Consider the following 21,063-nt stretch of genomic DNA (forward strand, 5'->3'; position numbering starts at 1 on the left):
TAAAGAATACAATTTTTTTTAATAAAAGTTGTTTACTTCAACTCTCACTGATTTCTGAATCAAGGTCAGGAACTTGGTTAGCATTAGATACAAAGTTTCTATTATTAGGTGTTTAAGAAAAACATTCGGGTCAAACTGAATTTCTGGAAAATGTCAAATCCAGTAAATAAAGTTACATTAAAATAGCATGTAATTGAATTTTTAAAAATTTAAAACTAACAAACAGACAATTAAATTAAATCAAATATAAATTAAATTAAATACACATAACAATAGCTAAAGGATGCTTTTTATTCTTTAAAATAGGTAAAGGATGTTTTTTATTCTTTAAAATAGATAAAGGATGCTTTTTATTCTTTAAAATGGGTAAAGGATATTGTAAAAAGCTTGACTAATCAGATGCAATATCACTTTATTAGCCTGTTGATTCTGTTCATTTTAAAACTCATCTGAGATCTTATTTATTTAAGCATATAATCAAAGTTTGATCAAAATGAGATAAAACATATGGCTTCCAGAGTAATAAAAAACTTTATAAATCAGATGCAAGGTCACCTCATTAATATGCATGAATCTTGATAATGATCGAACACGTCCATGATCTTCACGGTATAAGCATAATTTCCAAGTTGAACCAAAACTGGATTAAAATTATTGCCACCAGATTGGTAACAAGCTCACCAATCAGATGCAAGATCACCTCATTAATATCCATGTATTTCACTCATTCTCTGGCTTGTCAGAGATCATAATGTTGTAAGCCGATGTTCCAGTTTTGATCAAAACTGGATCAGAAATAAGACATCCAGTGGTAGCAAGCTCACATCATCCATATGTGTGGATCTTGCCCATTACTGAACTCCTCAGGGATCTGGTGAAACAAGCCATTTTGCTAGTTTAAAATTACATCATAAATTTGGACAAGGAATTATTGCTGGATAGTAAACACATGATGGATGAAGGACCTACCATTATTTCATGTGGTCTTATGGCCAGGTGGGCTAAAAATAACATAATTTTTGTGACGGACACACCGAGTTTAGTAGTCAAGAACTGAAACACCAGAACTGAGGTTGTCTCCCATTGCAAGAATAGCAAATCTTCATTCAAGATGTCAGAACTTGTCTCTGCATAGCTGCTAACCACTAACCATGTGACACAGGAATGCCATCTTTAAAAAAAATCTAAACATAAAAAACAGGAATATTTAACATTTTAACCACTGATTATTGCAATCATTAAATCTTACCGGTTGAAAGGAGGTTCCTAAATTCATCTTTAATACCACCATGTGACACTAATTCCATCAAAAACAGACTCAACACGTATTATTTTGTGTCTAGGTATAATTAATAGTCAACTGCTTACAGTCCAACATCTTTTTTCAAGTTACACTTTCTCTGGTGAATTATTGTGCTAAGCTGATGGAATTTCTGATTGATAAATATTTAATTTCTTTTGTGAAACAAGCGTTCTGATATAAATTTGCAGACATCAAAATAGTTTCTGTTATCTAGATTTACCACTGATCAACATAGGGTTTGCCTACTTAAAATTATATCTAACCTGGAATCCAAATCTGACAGAAGTAATCATAATGACGTAATCTGAGGTTAAAAATAGGAAATACAGGGAATCAGTCAATACCGGTAACTTACTTTGGATACTGAGAACACAAGGAACCAGACAATAATTTACCTTGGATATTGAGAACACAGGGAACCAGTCAATAACTTACCTTGGATACTGAGAACACACTCCCTGAACGCCTCTTGAAGATACTGGACCCTGCAACAAGGCTGGGAGTGCGGTGGACACTGCCACCAACATAGTCCGACAGAGACAAAGAACTGGAGATTAAGGGACGAGACCACTGCTTGCCACCAAAAAACTGGGAAGAGAAAGCAATAATATATTTACTCACTGGAAACATGCATTAAAGTAAAAACAGTATAGATCTAATGAATCTGACATCATAAATAGGAAATCATTGAACTTGTCCCAGACCATGTCAAGAAATAACCACATAAAAATTTGGTTAAATCTAATATTATTCAAGGTATTTTCGTTTTAAAAATCCAAAACTGGGTTAAGTTATAAAAATGCAGAAATCAGCCATAACAAGATTTGGCAGCAATCTTGAATATAAGTCTGACACCAGTTTCTCTAAAACCAAATAGACAACACAAGATTTTAAATCAAAACCATGTTGATACAACCAACCATTTAGGAGGAGAGGTGATACCAAGATCTTAAAGATGAATCTCAAGTCCATGGGTCAACATTTGAATTTAGGTGCATCTAAACACCATAAGAAGTCCTTCAGTGAAAACCCATGACAATATGGTCATCAATTCAGGAGATGTAGCAATAATAAAGTTGTCAATTGTCCACCATGAAGACACTATTGAAAGCCTTTCAGAGAAAATCCCATCTCAATATGGGTGGCGCTCACCAGATAGTATGTACTTTTGAGAGATTGACGTATGTAAGGTGAAGTAGTTCACATTTAAAACATGCACAGTGGAGAGAATGTTTGCATACCTCTATGCTACATTAATGTAATGTGGATGATATTTCTTTTGGATATTGTACTTTTGGAAATTTTACATGATTTAAGCACACTGCTAACTAAAATGACTGCTCCCTTGTGTTAAAAAATCAGTCTGAATTAGTCTAAAGTACACTATACATAGCAGCTATTAAAATAGGGAAAATGAATTTTGCCAGACTAGACAATACCAGCTTCTGAAAGTGCAATGAATGAATTACCAAATATATAAAACGTAAAAAAAGTTATCGGCTCTTTTTTATACAATTTACCTCTGAAGTTCAGGAAGTGAAAATGACCAAGTAGAGCTAGCACTTTTTTGAAAGGTGCACATTTGAAGTAAGGCCAAGCTGTATACTCTATAACCCATAGTACACCCATCAATCATACACCAAAATAAAGGGAATTAAAGGTTCTTTGCATTATACCTAAGATATACAAGGTCTTTTTTAAATAGCCAGTATAACCAGTGAGGAAAGCCGGGGACATTCTTTTTCTTTAAAATCCTAACCCTATGCAAAATGCGAAACTGTATAGCGCCACCTTAAAGAAAATAAAAAAATGTTTGCAATTATTTTTTTTTATTTTCATATAATTATGTATGATGTTCTGAATAAAATGGTACAGTCATATTGATGTTAAGCATGAAAATAAGCTAATTATGATCATTTTTCTCTTGCTTACATAATTTGCCATGAGGTATGTTTGTGTGAGTAGTGACCTTAATTATGGGGAAATTAGAAGACTTAGAATATAGGAATAGAGTCAACTTAAATTTAAAACTGTTGCAATAAGTGACAGAAATATATGGTGAAAATGTTTCTTTTCATTTATTTGCAATGAAATAAAAAAATAAATGAAGAGAAAGTGAATTCGCTTCTTCCATATTAAACAATAGGCAAAATTTTACACTTTGACCTTTGACCTTTATGAAGCTGATGAGTTACCTCCCTTTTCTAATTGTAAAATTCATTGTTGATATCTCAGAAATAATTCTGGCTAGTTTCATGTTCCTGTCATTCAGCATAACATTGGTTGCTATGTTTACAAAATGTAATGTGCATTCTTAAAATAGCTCACTTTTATCATGGGGGGGGGGTAGGCTGGACTTGTTAGAGACTCTGACACTCATAAATACTGTTCTGTGTGGAAAAAGGCAGGAGAATTATTCATAAGGATTGTTTTGATGCTTGCGACTTAAATGTTTCAGCCATATAAACATAATTAAATCATACAAAAATAATACCTACATCTTCTTTATGGTGGCGCTCACCAGATAATATGTACTTTTGAGAGAGTGACGTATGTAAGGTGAAGTAGTTCACATTTAAAACATGCACAGTGGAGAGAATGTTTGCATACCTCTATGCTACATTAATGTAATGTGGATGATATTTCTTTTGGATATTGTACTTTTGGAAATTTTACATGATTTAAGCACACTGCTAACTAAAATGAGTGCTTCCTTGTGTTAAAAAATCAGTCTGAATTAGTCTAAAGTACACTATACATAGCAGCTATTAAAATAGGGAAAATGAATTTTGCCAGACTAGACAATACCAGCTTCTGAAAGTGCAATGAATGAATTACCAAATATATAAAATGTAAAAAAAGTTATCGGCTCTTTTTTATACAATTTACCTCTGAAGTTCAGGAAGTGAAAATGACCAAGTAGAGCTAGCACTTTTTTGAAAGGTGCACATTTGAAGTAAGGCCAAGCTGTATACTCTATAACCCATAGTACACCCATCAATCATACACCAAAATAAAGGGAATTAAAGGTTCTTTGCATTATACCTAAGATATACAAGGTCTTTTTTAAATAGCCAGTATAACCAGTGAGGAAAGCCGGGGACATTCTTTTTCTTTAAAATCCTAACCCTATGCAAAATGCGAAACTGTATAGCGCCACCTATGATCATCCATTCATCAGCAGTGATAACAAGATTTTCAAGATGGCTGCAAACTGGATGTCAGACTGGTATCCTTTTCATCTAGTAACAACTAGGCATGACATGTTTCATGCTGATATAACCATCTGTTCATAAGGAGCAGTAATAATGCATTTCTGAAGGTGCTTGCCTTGGTAATCATGTCAGATCATTCGATGACAGACCTGCCAACCCTGACAAGTCCGACTCAGTAAGGCAGTTGATTTTTTTCCATACGATTGATAAGTTTTCAGTAAGGTGTAACAAAATATAAATAATTGCTACTGTAAAGCTGGGAAACATAATTAAAAGTATAATGCATCGATGATAAACATTATGTTCAACTGAAAAGTTTGTACAGTACGCGTGGAATTTATTTACCACTAGTACAGCCGCACAAACTCTAGTTCCAAACCCTATGCAGCTCAATGGCTTGTTGCTATCTCTCAACTTGACATAATTCTTGGAAACTGTTTTCCATTTCACATGACGTCAGCAATCATATCTGCCACCACGAGACATACTCAAATTGACACGTGATGTCCAACTTTCGTAAGTGTTTCCTTTCCAGCTTTTATTCACAAAAATCTGAGTACTCTTTTTTGTTCTTCTGTGTTGATTAGTAACTCTTTTCTAGAAGCCTATTTTCCCCTTAAATATGCATCTGGATGGCATTTAAAAAAATTCTATAATCAACAGTTTCATCATGCAGACGCTTCACATGAACAAATAGGTGCAGTTTAAAGTGTCTAGGGCGCTTTTGTAAAGTTAGTCTGGTTCTCTCACTAATTTTACTAGTTCTAAGATGAAACCCTGATCCAAATAAAACATGGATGAACCAATTATCCAGACTTTTTGGCAATGATATTTTTTCCATACTTTTTGCTAGTATGCTGTAAGTCCATATTTTAAGGGTAATTTTCGTAAGACTTACAGCAAAATCGTAAGAGTTGGCAGGTCTGCGATGAGCATCAATTTCATTTAGGACCAACTAAACATCATACGAAAAACTCTATATTGATACAACCAACCAGTCACAAATAGTAAAAATAAGATTTTCAAGATGACTAATGTGGAGACCATAATATCTTTCAGATTGGTGCCATTTTAATTTAGGCCCAAACTAGACATCATAAGAAGTTTATTAATGAAAAGCCCATGTTGACATGACCATTAGTTAAGGTGGGAGAGCAATAACTATATTTTCAAGATGGCAACCATGGCAGAACCCAGATTAGCACAGTTTTCATTCAGGACCAACCAGACATCATAATAAGGTCTCACTGGACAGTTTCGTATTATGACACCCCCCTTAATTTTTAAAGTAGAAGGCATGAACCTAATTATCACAAGCCTAGCATTTATAAATTCACACATAAGCTAAATTTGTAATGTGGTTTAGATTTACTTTGAGTTAGGCTTGGAAATGGGTTGGCTTGTTGGTGACTGCCTGTCACAGTTAGATGAGCATTGGAGATCAAATGCGTAACTTGGGCTGCAAATGAGCAGCCGACATGGCTTACGTATTTATGTGTGTCTGCAACAGAGGTAAATATCTAAAAATCTAGATGGTTGAGGGGTGATGAAAAGTATGCTAATTTGTTATAGTACTAGTGAACTTTATTCATGCATAGGCACATACTGATTCTTTTAGCTGCCTTGTCACAGGAAAATATTCAAAACAGCTATTTCCTGTCAAAAATGAATGTAAAATTTAGGGGTTGGTGGCAGTGTTGGTTCAGTATAAAAACCACCAGTTGCATCAGGACTTAACCTGATTGCTGCAGTCAAAATCTCACATGTATGCTTTCTACAAAAATCATTAGTTTGTTTTATTTGTATCTTCAGCATAAAATTATTCTCATTTTTCTGTAATAGGTCATTGTTGGATGAAAATTCACCAGAAAATCTGTCAGTGAAACCTAAGTCTTTTAATGAAAACCCCATGTTGATGTGACCCTCCATCCATGTGCAGTGATAACAATATTTTCAAGATGGCCACCACAGAGACCAAACTGGATATCAGACAGACTCGCTTTTCATCTAGGAACAACTAGTCATGAAGTGTTTCAGTGAAAAAACCCATGTTGATGGAGTAGCAAAAAACAACATGATTTTGAAGGTGGTTGCCTTGGAAACCAAACTAGATGATCAGATTAGCAAAATTTCATCGTAACAACAACTATATGAAATTCATGTGTTTGTACATTCTTGTGGGAATCCTTAAAGATGTCTGGGAGGATTAGCAATATCAAACTTGGGCTAATGGACACTCAGTGTCATTCAATAGATGACAGAAGAAAGTCCAATAAAGCTAAACAGTTAAAATAATTACATAGTCACATACCTCATTTTTGACAATTTACAACTAAATGCAATTCACAACAGTTCAGCATGCAATATCTTCAGTTTATACATTACTGTAAATTTCTGCAATTATATATATACATTATATTATTACATCTCAGGTTACATGTCTCTTCTTTACCACACAACATCTGATATTACAGTAAATTACAACAATATCAAATATTACATGTCTCCTATTTACCACTCATCATCTGATACACAGTAAATTACTATTACATCTCAGGTTACCTGTCTCCTCTTTACCACACAAAATCTGATAAACATTAAAATTTCAAGTACATCTCAGATTACGTCTCCTCTTCATCACACATCATCTGATGTTGTTATGGGTTTAATGCCATTTTTCAGCACATGATAGGCTATACATGGCGGCCAGTACATCTGCTGGAGGAAGAATGTGAGAAAACTCGAGGCAGAACCACTGACCCATGGGAAGCTATTGGCCAAGACCAAGAGTTGAACCCACACAGAAAGAGGTGAGAGGTAAATGATCTGAACAGGCAAGCACCTTAGACCAATTGGCCATCTGGGTCCCTGATCATTCTGACATATTCCCTTAGCATTATTGCTGGATAAAAATTAAAATATAGCATAACTGCAGTATGTGCAGAAATGTATAGTTCTTGACAATTTGTCAACAAATGTACCTTCATATTTGTTTCATTCAAATAAGGATTGTACAGATATACTGGCCACCATATATTGCCTAGCTTGCACTGAGAAATGTCATTAAACTCCACAACAACTTTTATGTTAGCCTTGACAAGTAATTTGATCCTGGATTATCATGCACAAGGACTTTCAAACATGGACTTTCATGGATTATCATGCACAAGGACTTTCAAACATGGGCATTGATGGATTACCATGCACAAGGACCTTCAAACATGGACTTTCATGCAAAAGGAATTTCAATCATGGACTTTCTTGGATTACCATGCACAAGGACTTTCAAACAGTGACTTTCATGGATTATCATGCACTTGGACTTTCAAACAGGGAAATTTAGTAGCAGATTGAAATTAATTGATTTTCAAATTCATGAATGATATGCATTTACATTTCATCAGTCATGTTTAACATTCATTGTTCTGCATACTGCATATATGCTCAGTTGTCTTCAAACTGCATTCATCATTTCCTTTGCTTTCATTTTTAATCCTTTTTTTTGTTTATTCTGCATTCCACAGGTAAAATTACCCATATCATGGTCTGACCTGGCCAGTGTGTGACCTATGTTATCCATTGGAAACTGTTCTGAAGAACTCAGCGACAGAAAAACACCCTTGAACATTGTGAACAACTACGAGTGTAACGCCTGAATGTGACACAGGTTTTGGGTGCCAATTAGTGGAAATGATTCTTTGTACCATATGATTAGCTTTAAATTAAAATGCATAATATTATTAAAGGTACCTTGATGGCTTCAGCAGGGGTTGGTCCCTGGCATCTCTCTTCTTCATAGTACAACTGTAGATATTGAACTTTTAGCCAATGAAGTCTTCTGTCAGTCTGAGAACGAAGCTTCCGAGCTGCCTCTGCCAACTTTTTTAATCCATGATACCATATATTAGCTACATTAGATAATCCAATAAAATACAATTTTTTATTCTCTGAAATGGTCATCCCATATGTCAAACATATACAAAGATGTTCGACTTGTGAATCTTCAAATCCATGTCGTTTGGCTGTAGATATATCCATGTCCTCCGTTGAGCACACATGAACATCTTTTATGATGGTAACATCCATATAACCGTCCTCGAGAGACTCTGATACTAGCTCACCTGTTGTGTATTTTACACACAATGTCTGTATAGAACTGTAATCAAAGTCTCCACGAAGAACATAGTCAGGTAAATTAGCGCTATTTCCTTTTAGAGAGCTCCAGTTTGGCTTTTTCCATGTTAAGGTTGCATTGTCAACCTCTAGTCTGACAAAGCACAAACAAGAACGTCCGCCATCTTCCTCCCAGTGTATGACCGTACTACCATGATGCATACACTGCAGGAAATGATGGTTCAGTTTGGCCAGTTTTGGTGTAATTATCATCACTTCTTGTTCATTGAATAATGGCCTAATTGGCTGGTAGGAATCTAGGTCAAGGTCATAATCACTTTCACTAGAGTCACTGGTCTCATCCATGGAATGTAAAAACCTGCAAAAAATGCAAATAAGAATCATTCCTGTATCTTCAATGGACCATTTGCAAATTAGAAGAAATTAAGCTGCAACAGCTCAAATTTAATCCCCATGTAATTTACTGCATATTCCACACAATTTACTGCATATTCCACACCATTAAATATTACTATTCAATATTCAGTTTACTGCATATTCCATATAATTTACTGCATATTCCATATAATCTACTGCATATTCCACAAAATTTACTGCATATTCCACACACCTTACTGCATATTCCACACAATTTACTGCATATTCCACACAATCTATTGCATATTCCACACAATTAAATAATACTTTTTAATAATCAGTTTACTGCATATTCCAACCAACACACCAGCTCCCCCCCACTACTCAGCTTTACTGTGACTCAGGTGTCATAATGCACAATGTCAAATGTATGATGCTTATTTCTGCTCATCTTCATTAACCAAGGTTCCAATGTCTACACCTTGGCGTACTGAACAGATGTTTCTCTGCTTCAGGTCTGAGAATTTCATTGAATGTGGCAGCAAGCCAATGCATCCAATAAAAATGAACTTGTTCAAATCTGAACTCTGTTCCTACATGATCAAGGCAAGGAAAGCACACAACTTGAATGGACTGATAAATAAGCAATTTTCCAGTGCCAGTCTGTGTTTGCACAAATACCTTTCACTCAAATAAACCTGTAATGAGTTCCCTCTGGTACACAGATATACTTTTGATGCTTAACTTCCAAAGTATCCTTTTCAGGTCAATTGCCCCCATCATTTTCAGCCAATATACAATTCACCAAGCTATTAGATAGTTGGCATTACATATTGAGGGAGGCAACTCATGAAATCCAATAGATGTTGCTAGGACAAAGCACCAATATATCTCTTCGATCCACCAAGATGAAGATATGGTTATCCTAAAACCTTGACTAGAGATGATTTCTGCTATGACTGCATATATGAAAATATCTGAAAATGTCATTGTATTTAACATTTTTGTACATCTGAATATTTTACTGGAGCCTAGTAGTAAGTCCACTCTCTCTGATGGTAACCACTGGCGCAATGTAAGTTTCTTTTTAACATTCACCCAGCTATGTGGCAATAGACAGTTGGACAGATGGTCTGACAACTGTTATCACATTATCTGAGGTGCTTTAAACAATCAGGACACCCAGATGGGCCTGAGATCACTCATCTCATTGACATTTACCTAAAAACCTAATACATAAACAGTTGTCCAAGAAATCTGTCTGTAGAATGCTATCTATAGAATGCTTTCCAAAGCTATTTACTGCATATGCTATGAAAACAACTGTTTTGTTGTTTTTATCTTCAGCCATATTTGATAACACATAGACATCATTTGTCACTATGCCCAGATACTATATGTCAACGGTAGCCAAATTCTGTTAAGCTTACTTTTATATTTAAATTAAGTTGCATATATGTTTCTGTTGTAAATAATGTCTGTATTAGATGGTGGGTTGGCATCATTCAAGTAAATGTGAAAGGCATTCAAGCCAGTATGGTTCAAACTTGTATGCTTTATGTCTATGTACCATATTTTGTGGTGAATTAGCATCATCTGAACAAAAAAAGTGAAGCCCTCTATCATAGGATGATTTATGTCATGTTTGGTCAGTTGTCCTGAGCAGTTTTCTGAATAAGTCATCAAAGAGATTTTCTAATTTTAGCAACAGTGGCCATATTTGATGGTAGATCAGCATCATTTGGATAAATAAGAAAACAATCTATGCCTGAATGGTCTTTGTTAGTATTGGTTACATTCTGTTGAGCATTTTTTTTCTTTCTTTTAAATAAAAAGCCTTTTAATACAATAACCCCTGGTGAAGGGTTTACGTGGCAGGAGGTAGTAGCCTACTGCTGAGCTCTGTAGCATCAAGGTCATGAATGATACACTAAAGTGGGTGGTATTATAGAAAAGTGGGTGGTAATATAGAAAAGTAGACAGGTGTAGTGCTACAATGATACCAAATAATCTGGAAGTTCTAGCTGCACTACAAAATATAGAGGTAAAAACCTCATTTTTTGGACCTCATTTTTTTTTTCACCCAAAAATCCATGGATGGAATCTGATTTTGTGTCTGGATTTTAGACTTTTTGGTCTCAGATCTAAGGCAGACTGGTATGAACGGCAAACAGACAGATGAACCTTTGCAAAAAGCAGGATAAGATGGGCATTTGGAATAAAGAGTGGTCTTGATATGAAAAAAATGGGTCCGTTAAGCAAAAAAAAGAAGAAAAGAACTCCAACTTTTACCCTTATGCTCATGCGCGAGCCAAATAGCCAATGAAAAACGATGTTTCTAACACAACTAGGCATTATGTTATTGGAAAATCACCTGGAAGTTGATTTATTAGGCTTTATTCAGAAATAGCTTTCAAAATGTTTCCTACTTGAATTTCAGGTGAAAACGACAAAAACCTCCAGGGGTTAATGTGTTAAATGTTCCTTTATTTTAAGTAATGGTAGCCATATTTGATGTCAGATGGGTATCATTAGTATAAATTTGAAAGGCATCCATGCCAGGTTGTTTTTTGTCAAATTTGGTAAAATTCAGTGATGTGGTTTAAAGATTTGTCTAATTTTACTAATGGCATCAAAATTTGATGTCAATTTAGCAGAACTATAACAAATCTGAACGACCTTCATGCCTGGAAACAATCTATCAAGTTTGGTTTAATTCTGGAAAGTGGTTTTGACGAAGGATATGTTTAAAGGTAATTCTATTTGTATTAATAGTGGCCACATTTGATAATGGATTACCATCCAATGAACAATTTGAACGACCTTGATGCTAGAATACTCCCTGTAAAATCACATGCTGTAAAATCGACCAATTTTGGAGAAAAAGTTGCAAGTAGTAATTGTAAACAGAGTGAAGATATGCAATATATGATGGAGACTGCATGGCAGATAAAGGGCTATAACATAAACTGACATGTTCTTGTGGCCAGGAAAGTGTATGGAGATTAAAATATCATGGGAGTGTAACCCAAATTGAAATACTTAGTGGTAATCAGGTGATTAACATAATCACTGTGCATGAAACAAGATCTCTTGACTACAGTACTTGTAAAATGATCAAATGATTACTGTACTTGTAGCAAAATCACATGATTACTTTGCTTGTAGCAAAATCACGATACTGTGGTTGTAACAAAATCACATGATTACTGCACTTGTAGGACTCACGGTACTAATTCCACTCCAATGGTAAACATATGGAAACACTGTCATATTCAAAATTCAATAACTTAAAATTTATGGGTGCTGATAATGACACCTATAATTTTTCGTGCACATCTAACCTTGGTGCAAGCTTATGTGTGGAGAACACCATATGACCCGCGGCAATTTGTTTACATACATGTGCATGAAACACGTGTTATTGATTCTGCACCAAATGAATCAGGTGCTACTTTCAGTATTGAGTACTCCTGAGTCAAGCCTGTAAAAATGCTAAAATTGCATCAGTAGAAATTTGTCAATATTTTTTTTACATTACATATAGGACAAGCTCTCAAAAGATATTTTTCCTAAAATTTTAATTTTCATTATTAACCAATTAAGGACCACCAAACCTGTAAATACTCTATCATTTCTTCACCCATTTCTAGACTGGTTCACAGTTCTTCCGTATAATTAGTACCGTGTGTCCTATAACCAGATTTAATTTTTTTTGAAAAAGTTGTATTTTACTCCTTGATATTAGAGCATAATTGTAAGAAAGAATTGGCCATGCTTGTGCATGGATAATAGTGCAATAGCATTTTATGTGATACCAATATCTATAGTTAAATTGCATCCGCATCACATGTTGCTGTGTTGTATTGTACTTATTAATGGCTTATTCTTGTTATTAAAATAATTGTTTTCTGCCTTTGTATCTTCATGTTATCTTTCTATAGCATGCATGCTACACAAAAGAAACACAAGCATGCTGACATCAGTATGACATCACAGGGTATCAAATTACATGACGCATTGTATTTTCATCTCTCACTGGCTATAAGACAAGTTTTAAATGTTTTAAATTTCAAAATTGCATTTCTTTTCTTGCTGACTCTCACAGAAATAAGATACAGTGCATCCCTATTCACATCAATCAAACAAAACAAATAAGTGTGCCACATGACAGGTCAAAATGATAAGAGGCCATTGCCCTTTTGTGACTAAAACATATACACACACCCATGAAACATCAAGAGATGCTGACATTCCAAACTTATTTAAACTATCATCACATGTGATTCATGACCCCCAAATGTTAATAAAAAGGTATAAAAGCCAAGGAAGAGTTCCATAAGCTTTATTATACTGAATAATTAAATAACATAGTGCTACTTTTTAGTATAAAACTATGGGGAAGGGTGAATAAGCAAAGAATAGACAGAGTAATTTCTTCAAGCCTGGTAATGTTCCCCACAACGGGGGTGGGGTGGGAGGAATGTGTATCAACCCAAATAACATATCAGCATGAGGTATGTTACATAAGGACAGCAAGAGACAAATTTGAAAAAGCTATCCAAAGTTCCTATAATTCTGACATTGATGTTGGAGACAGAAAGTGTATGCACAAACTGTTATGACTCAAGCTATTAAGTATGCTGGAGGTGGAGAAATGTGTGAAAAACTTTGCTATGCCAAGACAAGTTCATGTCTCTATGCAATATGCAGACACTGATAAAAATTGTCACTGAATACACTACTTGTTAAATTTAAGTAATAGAATTGAATTGCATATTGAAGTTGTCTAATACATAAATATATACCTACATTTACCCAAAGCTCATAAAAAGTTAAGAAAAAGTCTCAAAATCATTACTGTGGCTACTTTCCACTATAAGCAGTGTTAAATTACTTACTTTTTAATATAAAGCTGAAAATATGCATACATTATTGAACAAAAGAGAAACAAAGCAAACATTGCAATCACTCAATTACAGTCAAAGGGGAGGTAATACACCTTGATTTGGCAAACCAAATAGCAAGCTCTAATTTACAGCTAAATGATTCCTTACTATTACTTGATGGTAAGAACAGAGCAATGTAGGTTTAATAAATAGCTTTTGTTTCAAATATGAAACCATATTTCTGACATGAAGCTTGTTTTCATTTATTCACAACAACATATATGGTGAACAAAACCCATATCACTTAGTGCACGCAGTAATCAAATGCTGAGATTTGGAATAATGTGTTCTGAGACCACAAGTTGCAACACCCTGAGTATAAAGGTTTTCTATCATGGGACTTGGTACATGAAGAAAAAAGAGATCTGGTTTGGTGGGAGAGAGCAGTATGTTCACCATGCAGTTATACATCAAGAATGTTTCAACTGTATGAAGGGAGGTTGGGGAAGAAAAACTGCCTGTGTAAAGAATGCAACACAGATAGGACTTTTGCAGACTTATATTGGGAATGAAGGGTTGAAAACTATTATTTTAAGTGAAAATGTCCCTCCCTGCTCCCTCAGCAAAAGGAATGCAGAAAAGTTCCAATACTGTTTGCCCAAAAATGTAATGTACCAATATGAGAAACATGCTGAACATAGAATAGGTGTCAAGGAGTTTAATTCTAGGATAAGAAATAAGACCGGTATAATTGATATTCAATGTGACTCGACATATAATAATTCAATTTACAGGTTGAGGCAATGCAGCATGTGCAGTTTTGTGCACAGTCCTTATTTTTACAATGTTCTCTGCTTTGATCTGCTGAGTGTGTCTCTAAAGTTAAATGATCAGTACTGATACATAAGTGATTGTGACATAAGTGGCTTACATATAAAATCTACCCCACCCCACCCCATTTTGGGGAATTATTGCATGTGTTAAATGGTATTTAACCATACAGGCCAATCTATGGGTACCATCATATGAAATTCTGCCATCAGGCCATACTGTGCTCTTTTCCCTATGGCCTGAGCTATCTACTTCCACTCTCCAGTGTATAAAACCATCCCCATCTGTCTTTTGTATGGAATTTTTCTCCAAAATCACATGCAAACCATGATAAAAAGACTCCATTATCACTGTCATATGTAAAAACCACCAAATCGATACCCTGGATGCACGTGGTAACCATGGAAACAACAAGCTCCTATTATGGTATAGGTCGCATATAGGACTCACGGTACTAATTCCACTCCAATGGTAAACATATGGAAACACTGTCATATTCAAAATTCAATAACTTAAAATTTATGGGTGCTGATAATGACACCTATAATTTTTCGTGCACATCTAACCTTGGTGCAAGCTTATGTGTGGAGAACACCATATGACCCGCGGCAATTTGTTTACATACATGTGCATGAAACACGTGTTATTGATTCTGCACCAAATGAATCAGGTGCTACTTTCAGTATTGAGTACTCCTGAGTCAAGCCTGTAAAAATGCTAAAATTGCATCAGTAGAAATTTGTCAATATTTTTTTTACATTACATATAGGACAAGCTCTCAAAAGATATTTTTCCTAAAATTTTAATTTTCATTATTAACCAATTAAGGACCACCAAACCTGTAAATACTCTATCATTTCTTCACCCATTTCTAGACTGGTTCACAGTTCTTCCGTATAATTAGTACCGTGTGTCCTGTAGCAAAATCACATGATACTGTGGTTGTAACAAAATCACATGATTACTGTACCTGTAGCAAAATCACAAGATTACTGTACTTGTAAAAAGGTCGCACAGTTACAGTGCTTGATGCAAAATCACATGATTACAGTGATTGTAGCAAAATCACATGATTACTGTGCTTGTAAAAAGGTCACATGATACTGTGGTTGTAGCAAATTCAAATGATTACTTTGCTTGTAGCAAAATCACATGATTACTGTACTTACAGTAAAAATCACTCATGTGGCATTTGGGGAGGCTCTATTTTGCTGACTTTACTTTCTTCCACAAATTTGGAAGGATAACAAATTGTTTCTTATATGCAGATAATTGTTTAACAAAAATGGCAATTTTCCTTAAGAAAGAAAATATTCTGTCTTTTTAAAGTTGTATATTTTAAGTTGATTTAACCCATTTGTTATGAAATAGGATGCAACTGTTTTCTGCTGATAAAAAAGGACTGATTTCAAGCCCAAAGAAATATATCATTCATATATTATACCCTGAATTTAGTTTCTAATAAACATATTTATTATGTCCCAAAATAAGCTTAATTGCTTCCTCTGTCATTCTTAACATAATCTGTTCAAGTAAAATGGTTATGTAGTTATACCCTTCATCTTTTGTCTTTATCTGTTCTGACATTTGCTCTTGCTTTCCATTGTGGTGTTGAAAGAGGTGAATGTCATTCAGTATCACATGGGCCTGCCTCAACTTTGCAATGTTCATCAAGCCGCCAACCCCAATCCTGGTCATGAAGCGATCTTCACCATTATAGTCAGATATACACTAAAAAAATAAATTAAAATAATTAAGTTACAAGGTGTAAAGCTATTCACTCATCATACATAACACCAATGTATGTATGTATGTGTATGTATGTATGTGTGTATGTATGTATGTATGTATGTATGTATGTATGTATGTATGTATGTATGTATGTATGTATGTATGTGTGTATGTATATATGTATGTAGGTATGTATGTATGTATCTATGCATGTATGTATGTATGTGTGTATGTATTGATGTATGTACGTGTGTGTATGTATCTATGTGTGTATGTATGTATGTATACATGCATCTATGTATGTATGTATGTATGTCTGTGAATGCATGCATGCATGCATGTATGTATGTATGCATGCATGCATGTATGCATGTATGTGTGTATGTATATGTTGCTGTTGTTGTTGTTGTAGGGTTTAACGCCATTTTTCAGCACACCATAGGCTATACATGGCGGCCAGTATTAATGGTGGAGGAAGAACCCAGGAAAATCACAGAAAGAACCACTGACCCACGAGAAGCTACTGGCAAGCTTTCTCACATACCCACATTGGCCAAATCTGAGACTCGAATCCATGCAGATAGAGGTGAGATGATAGTGATCCGTAATGGAGAGTGCTTTAGACCACTCAGGACCCCGTGTGTGTGTGTGTGTGTGTGTGTGTGTGTGTGTGTGTATGCATGCATGTATGTATGTATGTAACAAGAAAATCAAAAGGTGGGCTTGATATTGATATGATTGTGTGTGATGTTGATTTGGATTTTTAATGTAGCTTTAAACAAATTCCAGTCATTTCGCTACAATGTCTGCAGTGTGGCAGTTTATAGTGATGTCCAGCACTAGGACATCATGCTGCAAACATGTAGCATGATGTCCCACTCAGTCACATTATCCTGACACCAGGCCGACCAGTCCTAACAAACCTCTTAATGCTGAGCGCCTAGCGAGACAGTTGTTAGTACCATTTTTATAAGTCTTTGGTATGACTCGGCCAGGGTTCGAACCCATGACTGATCATATATATATGCTGCCATTATAGCCATACAACTACCTGAAAACCTTTGCATCTGGACAACATATTAACAAATCTATAACTGATGGAATCTGCTTTAAACTCTTTATAAGAAAAGCGACATCAGGATGGAAATGAAACCAGTCAACAGAAGTCAACTGGACTCCAATCTAACTCAAATCACAGTCAGATCTTCAGGTAGACCAGTGGAGATATGATTTTATTTGCATTGGTTTTACTCATTAGCACAGTTCTGGAAGATTTTTTCTATTTTATATAAAACTTAACACATCATTGTGAGTAAATACACCAGATTTAAAACTATAAATGAAATATTTTCAAATATGACAAGGCGTGATGTAAAATTATATGATGGAGTGGCATTGTCTTTCAAATGTAAGTGGATTATCACACAGCTAACCAAATGCATGCATCAAAAAAATAAAATAAAAATAAAAAAAAATAAAATGGTGTGTGTGTGTTTTGGATATTTAACATAGCTTTAACAATTTTTCTGTCATATCGCTATGATGTCTGAAGTGCGGCACTTTATAGTGATGTCTAGCACTGGGGCATCATGCCGCAGACACGTAGCATCACGTCCCACCCAGTCACATTATCCTGACACCACTAACCTCTAAATGCTGAGAAGCTAGTGAGGCAGCTGTTAGTACCATTTTTACAAGTCTTTGGCATGACTGAGCCAGGGTTTGAATCCATGACCTCCTGCATCCGAGGCAGACACTCTAACCACTAGGCCACAGGAGAAGTCCTGATATTAATTTGTGCATCTAACTGTGCAGGTTTAGCCAAGTATTTAAAGTGCTTAGCACATTATATATATTAATCATTATAATATATATAATGTATAAAAAAAACTACCTACTTACTATAATTTTAAAACCAGTTCAATAGGAAACACACATATTTTTGGGGCCTTATAATAAAAAATTTCTCTTACCCTTATACAAAGACTGATTAAAATCAGTTAAAAAATACTACCTGTACCAGGTATCAAGCACAGTTCTCATATAAAGGTACATACCAAGCTTGATTAATAGTATAAATAGTCTCTAGATTGGCAACATGCCAAACTGATCAGATGCTAGAGGGTCTTACTATTACACTGCTCCCTCGATAACTCGCGCCCGGATAACTCGCGATCCCGCTTATAACGCGGTGTCTGTCTTGGCTCCCGATTTTTTTCCAGAGAAAATGTATTTAAAATGTCTTTAAAATATGCTGGACATGAAAAAATTACGATAATAATTGATAGATTAAACCTTGATACATTGCTCGTTTTATCATCGAAAATGGTGATGAATGCCCGTAAAAATATAATCCATATTTTGAAATTTGCAAGTTCTAGAGAAGAATTAATTTCAAACGCTTAATTATGCGTATTTGGATGCCAATTTTTGATCTGGGATGCTGAAAATCATTGAGGCGGGAGTCCTGCGTACGCATGTAATAGGTGCGCGAGAAAATTCAAAGATTTGCCGGTCCTGTTTCAGCCACCTGCTTTGTGGGAAAATGTGTTGATCAGTTTACTGTGCTGATATTTACAATGACAGAATTCAGTGCCTGAAAGACTCTTTGATGTACTGTTGCTATTTTATAAGAGTACATTAAAAAAAAAAGAACATGATGCAACAGCTAGGCGGCTAGTTCAAAGGCTTTGACTTTGCGGCCGAGTGAGAAAATGTACTGATATTTAGTGATTGAATTCAGAGGCAGAAAGACCCAGTTTTAAAATCCTAGCGAGACCTCTGTTTAAAGATATCATATATTATGTAAGTTTTTATGATAAATAGTTGTCAGTATAATGTAAATAAACAGTCTGGTGAAATAGCAATCAATGAAAACTTCAGGTAAATGTTAACAGGTGGCAACAGAGAATGAAATAAACACCAATTAAACGTCTTCCTGTGTGAAAGTCACATTCTAATCCTTTAATTCCGTTTCAGTGTAAACATTATAATCACAACATATTCTGTTCATTGAAAACATGAAAAGAGTCAATCGACCGTCACATCGAAACCCGTGAGTACTTCTGTGAGAACCTAATTACATGTACGTGCCAGCTTTGTTTTGATCAACAACTTGGGGAAGTGTTTGTTGCATTAAAAGAAAAAATCGACTACAAGAGACCTCGGGTGCTGGATTATGGGTCTTGGAGCTGCCTTTGACGTAAAGCAAAACAGTAATAGAGACAACAACGATGATAGTGACTTCGAATGTTTCAGTGAAACTGATGTCATTAATGCCGAGGCTGTTTGGGAGAAATTCATACAGACTCATGGTCCTGAGATGGGTGTTTCTCTTGATGATATGGAGGAGTGGATTTGTGCTGACAATGATTGCCCCACAGCCGAATACATGTCAGATGAAACTATAATTATTTCTATAGCGAACAAATTTGCAGCAGAAGACGGTTCTAACTGAAGTAACACAAGTGTTGAAAGTGATGCAGATGCAGATGTTGCACCCCCACCCCTCTGCACAGGAAGCAATCAAATATTTTGATATTGCCATAAGGTGGCTGGAGACTCAAAATGTTGACTACGAAAGCTCATGCAGTTGAGAAATCTGAGGGATTTTGCTCAGCGGCAGAGAAACCAAGGAGTAACACACACACAAAAAATTAACTGATTTTTTCAAAAAGTGAACTGATATTTGTCAAGCGTCGCACAAACGGCAAGTATTAACTTGTTCTAATTTACGTTGTTTTAAATTTGTAGACCAATTAAATATGTTAGTACTGATTAACCCTTGTTTTTTTGTTTTCCATTTTACTTCTATCGCATTCAAATCTATCTATCTATCTATCGTTTGATCGACAGTTTCTCGAAAAGAGTCGATCTTTTGTATATAAAAAAAACGTCTAATTTGGATCAAACAATAAAACTAGAATGTATCCAATTCAACATAAAAATTAGTGACGTAGTACACAATGTGTGAAGTGGTACACATGTTAAGCGAACAGAAACCACGTGGAATAATGTTTTCGATGATCGCCTCAATATACTGTAGTTTATCCTTAAATTAATGTTGTCCTATGAGAAAATAATAAAGTACACCGTTATGAAGAGATATTTATTAACAGTTACTCTCAGAACGATTATAAAGTGAGTATTCAACAGTATAATCTGCCAACCCCCCTCTTATTTTTCCGTTATGTCGTCAATCACTTTATTGGTTTTGGGCTTATTTTATAGGTCACTCGATAACTCGCGCCTCACTTATAGTGCGGTTGATGTTTCTGGACCCCGATGTGCACGAGTTATCGAGGGAGTGGTGTATATGCATATCTTTATTGAATTTGTTTTTAAAATCATATTTTATTTTACAAATGATGTATGTAAATTCGCAAGCAAGAGCTCCACATATGAAGGGACTAACATTATACTGGTCAAAAAGAATTTAATAGGAATCCACAATATGTCTGTTTTTCTTATGTCCTTTTATTATTTTAAACTAAAATTCTTTAAAATATCCAACATACTATATTTTTAATCTCCTAAAATATTTAAATAATTATTACATGTTTTGAGTTCAGTTAAAATGTTCACAAGATGCTCCATATGTGCA

General features: G+C 35.1%; 1 protein-coding gene across 1 annotated transcript in view; it reads right to left on the reverse strand.

The window, feature by feature from the left end:
• Nucleotides 1–21,063, reverse strand: part of LOC149795118 (1-phosphatidylinositol 4,5-bisphosphate phosphodiesterase epsilon-1-like) — a 289,076-nt gene that overhangs the window by 63,844 nt on the left and 204,169 nt on the right. The window contains exons 14-17 of the mRNA XM_089963758.1: nt 16,315–16,460; nt 11,980–11,988; nt 8,269–9,010; nt 1,739–1,891 (exon numbers count right to left, since the gene is read on the reverse strand). Of these exons, the coding sequence (XP_089819884.1) occupies nt 1,739–1,891; nt 8,269–9,010; nt 11,980–11,988; nt 16,315–16,460 (1,050 nt within the window). The remainder of the gene's footprint in view (nt 1–1,738; nt 1,892–8,268; nt 9,011–11,979; nt 11,989–16,314; nt 16,461–21,063) is intronic.

The sequence above is a fragment of the Sinohyriopsis cumingii genome, chromosome 7, assembly GCF_028554795.1.
Source record: "Sinohyriopsis cumingii isolate HCF-2022 chromosome 7, ASM2855479v2, whole genome shotgun sequence".
Lineage (NCBI taxonomy): Eukaryota > Metazoa > Mollusca > Bivalvia > Unionida > Unionidae > Sinohyriopsis > Sinohyriopsis cumingii.